Source organism: Nelusetta ayraudi, unplaced genomic scaffold (genome assembly GCF_046127955.1).
Source record: "Nelusetta ayraudi isolate G7.1 ecotype Tasmania unplaced genomic scaffold, CSIRO-AGI_Nayr_v1 ptg000075l, whole genome shotgun sequence".
NCBI lineage: Eukaryota > Metazoa > Chordata > Actinopteri > Tetraodontiformes > Monacanthidae > Nelusetta > Nelusetta ayraudi.
In genome coordinates this window covers 1,253,882-1,263,815 of record NW_027466125.1, presented here as the reverse complement: position 1 = coordinate 1,263,815, position 9,934 = coordinate 1,253,882, and the positions used below count along the sequence as shown (strand labels likewise).

The 9,934-nt window shown below is 43.5% G+C and overlaps 1 protein-coding gene across 1 annotated transcript; it reads left to right on the top strand.

The window, feature by feature from the left end:
- Window positions 1-785: 785 nt before the first annotated feature.
- Window positions 786-8,737, top strand: hprt1 (hypoxanthine phosphoribosyltransferase 1). Its single transcript, XM_076043445.1, has 9 exons — window positions 786-1,019; window positions 2,646-2,752; window positions 4,635-4,818; window positions 6,133-6,198; window positions 7,711-7,728; window positions 7,840-7,922; window positions 8,216-8,262; window positions 8,356-8,432; window positions 8,580-8,737. Exons 1-9 carry the CDS (start codon window positions 993-995, stop codon window positions 8,625-8,627), a joined length of 657 nt encoding a protein of 218 aa, XP_075899560.1. The 5' UTR covers window positions 786-992; the 3' UTR covers window positions 8,628-8,737.
- Window positions 8,738-9,934: the final 1,197 nt, after the last annotated feature.

Sequence of the window (9,934 nt, the reverse complement as noted above, 5' to 3'; positions counted from 1 at the left end):
GGAATACAAACATACTATTCAAGAATATAACTTCTAAACACATGAGTGTGTGTGCGCGAAATGTAGCTTAATTTTGCATTGAATTTAATTTTCAGAACTGTCTTTGGGCGGCATTCAATGGTGTGGCTGCCATCTAGCGGTGGCTAAGATGTAACATTCTAACGTTTATCACAACAAGAACGTTTATGGCAATAAAGCGTGCATAACTCTCCCAGCAGGGGCTAAACGTGTGCATTGCACTTCCTTATAGAACGAGAAAAAAGTAAATAGAATAATTGACGGCTTACTGTATTAACCTTTAAATGCCAGTATTGTTTTAATTCATCTGGTTTTAAATTTCTGAGCACGTTTTCCCCCTTAGTAAAATATAATTTGTATAATGTGTTTTAGTTGTACATAAGTTATGTTTTCTGATGCTGCTACTGAATCATTTTGCTCCAGATTAATGACTAAACGAAACTGTTGAGCTGCGATGGCCTTACGTCATCAAAGAAGGACGAGAAATACAGTGCAGTCGCGCAGGACGTTATGTAATTCGTTGAATGGGGCAGAGCTGGTGCATTTAAAAAAAAAAATTTTTCACATCCTCGTGATCATCATCATCACCTGTGTACATTACCTTGCTGATTCATATTTCAGAGATGGGACACTCTACAGCGGACACACCGCGCAAGTCGCCCCTTCGGCCTGTATGTACTACACAAGGCGCCGCCAACCCATTTGCCGCTGCTTTGATTGGTTGCCTGGTTCTGATGTCATCGACAAAGCACCAACCACGCTACAGCATTACTGTAAGCCCGGAAAACTGACACACCGATCGACCTAGCGGTGGAAAGCGTGACTGTCTCACTCTGTTGCCCGCAACCTCTACCTGTACACTCACTCATCGGGGGGGCAAAGGGTGCCGAGAGACAACATCACACATCCCGTCTTCCTCCTTTACGTAAAAACCGTGCTGCGGACAACGTCGAGTTGACGGGACAGAGACGGACATGGAGACGAGCAGCCCCTGTGTTGTGGTAAGTCAACCCCCGCCTCCACCTCCACCACTACCCGGACGACAGGACTGCGCGGCTCGTCCACATGTCTGCCCCGGAACAACACGCTGTGTGTGTGTGTTGGAGGGGTGGGGGGTTACGGCAGGGCTGCTATGTTCATTCCCCAGAGTTTGACGATTTGCATGGCCGCCTTGTTGTCACTTCGCCCCCCTAAACGGTCGCCTCGGTAGTCGCGGTTCCCCCCCTCCCCTTCTTTGGCTGTAATTCAACAGCGATTACTGACGTGACGTGACCCTCACCGTTGGGCCCTCAATTGGCGGTATGACTAGGACGTGATGCAAATGACGCGTTTAAGGTCGTTTCTGAGTGAGTTGGAGGGAAATGTGGCGAGAAATAACGCGCCGCTGTCTGTGCGTGTGAGAGAGAAAGACCCTTAAAAACACACACACACACACACACACACACACACACACACACACACACACACACACACACACACACACGATGTTTTGGGTATCAGCTGTAATCATAACACACAAATAAATATATCCACGATTTGACTCTAGCAGATAGGTCCTCTTGCCCAGAGGAGGAAAGTCATATTTACCAATTTTAAGTTTAAAATATTAGCTGCGGCAGTGCTGTCATACCACACTTGCTCAAATAAAGATAACCCGTTTAGTGACCTCAGGCTGATTCCAATCAACTGAACTGTCGGTCATGTCGCTTGGCGACCCTGAAATAGGAGGCAAATGACCCTGTGTGAACACAAGAGGGATAATAAATAAAAAAAATCCCTCACACAATGTACTAAGAGGACCCACACCTGCTTTGTGTGTGTGTGTGTGTGTGTGTGTGTGTGTGTGTGTGTGTGTGTGTGTGTGTGTGTGTGTGTGTGTGTGTGTGTGTGTGGCCGGTTGCAAACCCGAGCAGATGGTAATATTCATTTATTATGGCGCGTGCTGCATATTTTGCCGTAGAGGAAGAGTTGCATTTGAGAATGTCTAGCATGAAGACGGTCTCAGACCGGACGGCGGCTCAGTCACATCATTCCCACAGCAGTTTCCAACTACTCAGCTGTCACATGATAGCAGTTAAGGCGCAAGGGTTCTTGTGGCATGCCGTTGTCCGAACAAGGAAAACCCTTCACTGGTTCCCTCTAAGTAGATTCTTCGATGTAGGAAGCTATGAATTATCCTTAACCATGTTTTTTCTTTTTTAATTTTCAGGAGGACGACTGTGCTAATGTTTGACCACCTGCTCGAGGTGTTTACTCGGATGTCAGTTATTGGCAAAAGGAGGAATATTTTATATTGAAATTATCTAAACATTGAAAGATTCCTCTATTCAGCATCTCTACGTTTGTTCTAAAATTATTATACAGCTTTTAAATGGCAAAAAAAAAAAAAGTACTGTTCATGTGCGGCGTCTTCCACAAATGTGCTTTGGTGAGTCCAAGACTGTCAGCGGCAGTAAAATATGTGGTGGGACTCTGTGGGAACACCTCACCGTGAAACTCTCCCATTCCCCTTGAACTCGTCCGTGTCAGACACATTCCTCCTGCGCCGAGTTCGGTAATACCCGTGAGATTTTTCCTTTTGTCCACGAACATTTGATTTAACCCTTTGGTTTCCTGCTCGGACACAGATCAGCGATGAGGAGCAGGGATATGACCTGGACCTCTTTTGCATACCAAAGCATTACGCCTCTGACCTGGAGAGGGTCTACATCCCACACGGACTCATCTTGGACAGGTGGGCAGCGACTGTTTTTTTTTTCACCCCTCTTATTACAGTCATGGATGTGCGATGTGTCCTGGGTTTGCACAGAGTCCTGCAGAAGACGAAAAAAACAGCGGCCGCGCACTCGTAACCTTGTGCAAATATCAGCTTATCTCACAACCTTTCGGTCCTTCCGCCCCTTTTTCAGACAACCAGTGATTGTGGCTGAAGTGACGGTCACAACCCCTTTGTATGCAGCCACACTTACTGGTTGTCTGTCTATGCCTGAAGAAGGTCGGAAGGACCGCAAAGCTTACAAAATAAATTGATATTTACACAAAGTTACAAGTGTGCTGCCATTTTTTTTGTCTTCTGAGTGTCCAGCACCAAGCACTACTGCTCCTACTACTACAGAATCCTGCAAAACTGCAGCCTCCCCTTATCATTATATCAGTCAAGCACGTCCAGTTTCTCCCCATGGTGGTTTTTAACTTCAGCAGATTCTCTGTCAGAACCAATGTTAGCGTTGTTGTTGTTCTACGACAGTTCGCATCACGCCGCAGCCGCCATGTATGTCCTCCCAGCAGCAACACAAAAAAAAACAAGCACGGCTCGCTGTAGAAATGGACGTCACGCTGCCTCAAAGTCGTTGTTGTGAGGTTTATATTTGTCCTCCGTGACTCTAGTGGAGCAGCTTCACACTGTTATAGTGGTGGAGTCTCTCTAGTATCTGTAGTATCTGGAAAACAGCGGGTGTCGCGCTCTCTCTTACACCCGTTTGAAAGGAGAGAAAAACAACAACAAATGCCTTGACGGGAGCTTGTTGTCGTTGGTGCCGTTTGTGACATCACAAAAGAGCAAATTCCAGAACTGCATATTGAGCACAGGGCTCACAGCATACACACATACACTGTTACCCACAGTTGCTGCCAGCACACGTCTCCGCTGTGTGTGACTGATTTTGAACGTTGCAACGCGTTTAGAGATGCCTCAGGGAAAACGTGCCGTTGCAACGCCTTTCATGAAAAATGAATTACGTGGTTGTAAAAAATTGTGAAGTGGAAGGAAGCGAGCGGCACGCATGGCAAAACCCGGCGTAATTGGGCATACAAGGAATAAAGAAAGTGGCAAGTAGGGGTGAGGATGATTGAAGTGTTATGTAGTACAATACAGTATAGATATTGCAAACAATTGAATGCAAAAATATGACACTATACCATTGTAATATATCATAATAATAATAGTAATAATAATAATAATAATAGTGCAATGTAATATAATAACTTAATAATCAATATAGTTTAATTGGTTATGTGATTTCACAATATCCATATATATATATATATATATATATATACATTATATCATATAATATAGTAACTATATATAAATTCATATATAGTTACTATCTCTTCTTTAATGTTGTCCTCGCTGCAGCAGCGGCTAAAGGCTTGGTGCTGTGCAAAACCAACCCATCCCACTGTTGCTGTTTACCTGCTGCTGTATAAACATAGTTTACACTGTGTGTGTGTGTGTGTGTGTGTGTGTGTGTGTGTGTGTGTGTGTGTGTGTGTGGCGCGGGGTGGGTGCACAAAATGCAGCTTTATTCAGACAGGGAGTGCCGAATAGAAAGAGACCAGCTTGTTCAAGCCAGTGCTGAGAGTAGATTAATTAGTTAGATTCGTCCTGTCCAATAATTTGAACTGGAAAATCCAGACTGTCCAGCAGCTCCGTCAGTCTGTCTTTTGACAAACACCTTTTTTTAATGCTGACTGTGGCAGCTCCGCCTGCTGCTGGCACCAGCAGAAGGGGAAATGGGAGCTGGTGGAGCTGACGGTGGCAGAAACGCCAGCTGACTCTCTCGCTGTCTATCTGTCTGTCGCCCCCTCCCTCCCCCGCACCCCTCTGACCCCAGGACGGAGAGACTGGCCCGAGAGATCATGAAGGAGATGGGGGGCCACCACATTGTGGCTCTGTGCGTGCTCAAAGGGGGCTACAAGTTCTTTGCCGACCTGCTGGACTACATCAAGGCCCTGAACAGGAACAGCGACCGCTCCATCCCCATGACAGTGGACTTCATCCGCCTCAAGAGCTACTGCGTGAGCCTCCTTCTCTGAACACCTGGAGTGGGGTGGGGTTGTGAACACATCACACAGAGCCGACGTGCAGAACTGTGTTTTTTTTAAGCACTCGCTTTGATTACTTTAGCAAGAGTACAAGAGGTAAAGAAATGTCTTTATCCAGGTTTTATGAATTCATTGACAGACTGGAGACACATATTATTAGGGCTGTCGAAGTTACTCAACTCAACTCAAACTCCATTTAACGACACTAACGTAGCGGAACCCGCTTCCTTTTGGCGCCCTTGTTAACCAATGGCGTCGTTCACGCCAAACTCGAAGCGGCGCACACTTCCGCGGCCAGCTCGCGCCGTACAGCGATTGTTTCGGTGTCTGGTCGAGTTTGTGCGCGAGCCGCGAGCAATCCGCGTCAAGCTGGACAGGAAGTCATTCAAAGAAACACGAGAGAATCCGGTTATTTTTCTAAATAAAATACCGCGATTGCCATGCGCTCATGGCTAGGGAATATCTCAAGGTTTGAGGGTGCTGGAATGTTCCAATGAAAATAAAAATAGAATATTTCCATGAAGGAATTATTATTGTCCTCTACAGTTTTTCCTTGAGTATAAGAAACACAATAAATATCTTGTAAAAGTTACATAGCAGGGTAAAACATTTGCTATTAATTTGCAAATAATTGCGAGTTAACTCTGGACACTATGTGATTAATCGCGATTAAAAAAATTAATCGACTGACAGCCCTAATTATTACCTTTTGAAAATGTTAATAAATTAGATATTGACTTTTTTTTTCTTTTTTTTTTGCCCAAGTCTCCAACAGCCAGTCAGAGGCAGAAAGGATCCATCTGCTGTCTTCCTTTCTGTGCATGCAGCAGAGATAAGGGACAGGACTTAGGAATCACTTCGAGTTTCCGACAAAGTCCAACAGTTGTGTAAATGTATAGCAAGTTCAGGATGTCTTCCGTCGAGGTGCTTTTTTTGACTGGTGGAGTCTCAGCACCCACATTTTTTTTCCTTTTCATAAAGTCACAACCCAGATTTATTCCACAAAAAATAAAACACTAGCTTCTATCATGTCTACTTAATAAATTATTTGAAATTATTGAATTTTGTACTGCAAAACAAATGTCCAACATTTTCTCTATAAATATATATATATTTTAAAATCCCCTTTAAAAAAAAAAGGGAAACCGACCAGGAAGCTGTGACCCAATCAAAACAGCTCCACGACCAACCAGTTGAGAAACGCAGATTAAAGAGCTAGTAATAGACCTGTGGTCTAACATTGCATCAGAAAAAAAAAAACATGTGATCCATCTTCCCTGTCCCCAGAACGACCAGTCCACCGGCGAAATCAAAGTCATTGGTGGGGACGACCTGTCCACGTTAACCGGCAAGGTAAGAAGTCTCACACCTGGGGGGGAAAAAAATGGATAGGGCGTCCCAGGTATTTACCCACCACTGAGGCCCTGTTTGCACTTGGTCATTTCATGCGTTTTTCGTATTCCGATCGGCAAAAAACACACAAAGTAACCAAGTGCAAACAGTCCAAATCCGTTTTGTCATCCGAAAAAGTCGCATCGCATAAAAATGCATTCGTCACGGACGTGCGAACAGAATGCGAGCTCAGTCCACATTAAGGACCGCCTACTCCACTCACCTCTCCCGTGTACGTACTTGGTCGGCGCCCCACCTCCCGGCGTCGTCATTATAAAGTTACAAACAAGAAGCCAAAACAAATCATTTTTGTTCGACTCTTTTATTAGGATGCTAATAAATTTCATTCCGCATTAGCATATTTTGTCAACGGAGCAGCGGTCGCAGTTTCCCACATATGAGATTAAATGTGTGACCTTGCATCCGAAAATTTGCCAGCCACCGTTGATCCGAAAATAAAGTTGTCACCACTCTGTCCCACCAGTCGTTACTCCTCGTTCGGATCCATACGAGCTGCAGTAGAATTAAAACAAGTGACTTGATATAGTCCGCAAACAGGAAGTTGATTCTTATTCGCTGTCAGGTAAAACTCGCCATGGTTTTGCGCTTTACTGCCCCTAGTGGTTAAAAACGGAAATGATGCATGTTGCATTTGCATAGGTTCGGAGGGGGGGGGGGGTGTAAACAAATGGCACGCTCGAGACGCATGTTAATGCTACGTGCGAACAGATGCTTCGACAGCCGTTCTCGTGATCCAATCCCCCAAAACAGTTACAAGTGACCAAGTGCAAACAGGGCCCAGGGCCTGATGAGGAGCAAAAGAAAGAAAACAATCATAGAGGTTGTCCCAGAGCTTTCCCCACCCTGCCAGCAAAGGAGCTTTGTTATGCTGATAGGGTGAAACCCATGTGTGGTCGGGTGTGGTTCCCCCTCCGCCCCCACCACCACCTCACCGCCCTGCCAGACGGTTCAGCCACCTGGGGAGGATCCTCAGGGCGGCACTGCAGGTAGCAGGAAGGTGATAACGAAGCCCCCCCCCCCCCCCCCAGCTCCCTACCCCCTCCCCTCCATGTTTAATGAGGGTGTTGCTGAGTTCGAGGAGGATCAGGAGGAGACTTTTGTGTTCCTACCACAGGAAGCTGCAGTATTTCTGAATAAATCCTGACGTAACAATGCGATGCCTCCCCGGTTGGTCCCACCTCACATTCACACCGACGTCTCCCCGACTTTGTTAATCAAAAGTGGGTCTCGTCTTTGTGAGACAAGCTGTTTGCACAGAAACCAATGTCTATGAGTAGATTTTGTGATAGTTTCTGCATCTCTGCATTTCATTTAGAATATTCGCCACCACTATGCTTAATACTTATTTTGCTGCATGTTCATTATACCCCGTAAACTACACTGAAACCATAATTTTGTTTCTTCTGCCTTTCTCTGAATGTCTGATTTTTTTTTTTTTTTCAATTCGTACAGAATGTCCTGATTGTGGAGGTATGTTCTACTGCTTTCTTCTGCACAATAATGGAACTTTTTTTCAAAAATTGAAAGCCAATAATGTGATTTATTTCTTTTTCTTTTTCATTTTAATTGCCACTTTTAAAGGACATAATCGATACAGGAAAGACAATGAAGACGCTGTTGGAGCTCCTCAAACAGTACAATCCAAAGATGGTTAAAGTAGCGAGGTAAAAAAACAACAAAAAAAGACTTGTACACACACACACACACACACACACACACATATCTGTCTTGTGGCGTCACTATAACCCGCTCACCTATAGTGTTCTCTAGTAGGATTGCTTACATTTGCAGCAGTTCCCTGGTATTAACCCTGTTGAGGTCATATTGTGAGTCAGCCACTGGCATGTAAACAACTTTCTAAATTAGAACAGGTCATATCAGGCCAGCCATGGTGAGCAGCAAGCGCAGTGTGTCAGTGCGACTTGGATTGTAACGACCGGTTTGTTTGTGCCCTCAGCTTATTGGTGAAAAGAACACCCAGGAGCGTCGGCTACAGGCCTGACTGTGAGTTTGACTGCGCCGCATGTATGAAGAAATAAAAATGTGCTGTGGCCATCGTTGATGCAAGAAATGATGAAAAGAATCTGTTCTTTACAGACGTAGGATTCGAGGTCCCCAACAAATTTGTGGTCGGTTACGCGCTCGACTACAACGAATACTTCAGAGATCTAAATGTAAGTGAGATGTGAAACATACACTTCATGACTGAAGGAATTGATCTTAAGATTCTTTTTCAGTTCTTTATCTTCAAAAAAAAAAAAAAGAAAAAGAGAATTGAGCAACATCCAATCAAAACTCATTTTCCCTGTTTTCTGTTTCAGCACATCTGTGTCATTAGCGAAACCGGGAAGGAGAAGTACAAGGCATGAAGAGCAGCTCCCCCGCTTCAGCCTGCCCCCCTCCCCCCACCCCAACTCGGCTTCTTTTTCTATTTTTTGACTTCATGTTTGAAAAAAAACAAAAAACAAAAAAAGACAAACACTCTGCGTGCTCAGGTACCGTAAGGATTTTCCACTGTGGGAGTGACAATCCTGACACTTTGTTTTCCTTGTTCGCACCGTAACATTCACATCTGGTGTCAATTCTGTAGGATGTATTTTTCCCACGACAAGAACCAAAAACCTTGTCTTGGTTGAACAGCATTAGGGGGCGGGGGAGGGGGTGGCTTTGCCTGAAATTAGAATATCATCACCTTAAAATAATGGCCTACGTCATATTTTTTTTTTCAGAACCGTCGCCAGTTTATCACAGGACCACATAAAAAAAGCAAACAACCTTGGACCTATGGCAAAATTACACTTCTGGCCCATGTCAAGATTGAAAAATTACAGAAGCTGTAAAATCTTTATAATAGACCATTATTTTAAGAAGTTGATGACATTGCTCTTTCTCTTCACAACCATCATTATTATCTTTTTTTTGGCAATCAACCATTCAGAGCAATGCTGATAATTTACAATACTAGTGTTATTGTATTTGTACACGATTTGACAGATTCCTATTTAATTATTAAAGACTGATTTTTATTGAATCTGCTTTTATTTTGAAATGCTATTCAGCTATTGTTTTTTTGGCGCTTAAATAGAATGTTAAAAGCATGTTTTTCTAAAGAAAAAAAAATCCTGCATGTATATTTTGGATCACTGTCTGTCTCCTCTGACTCTTCTTCACCTTAAAATATGTTGCTGTCCCTCATTAGACGCTGTTATTCTGTTAACTGTACCTTTTGACAAAGAATTCATGCTGCCAATTTCTGTCACAAATACTTGTGTATGCTGGAGAAACGAAAAAAAACAAACAAACCCTGTGTTGTTTACATCAAGAAAGTTCATACAATGTCTCAACATGCTTGCCTGCCGGTCAGCTGTGCCATTTCTCTGTATCAATGACAACTGAATTTTAACAGCCAATAAATATTCACACTTCTCCTGTGATGAAGCTTCTTCCCTTTGTCACTATTTAAAACATTTAAAAAAAAAAGAGTCACAAATATGATAATATTTCTCAATGACAACCATTGACGAATTCCAGTCTTAATACTAACAAATAAAACCAGAAATGATTATGTCTGGCTATTATTATTATTTTTTTTTAATTATTGTTAATAGCATTTTTTTTTCTTCCGCTGAGATTTTTAGACGATCCCTACAATGTTTTAGAACTGAAAAAAAATAAC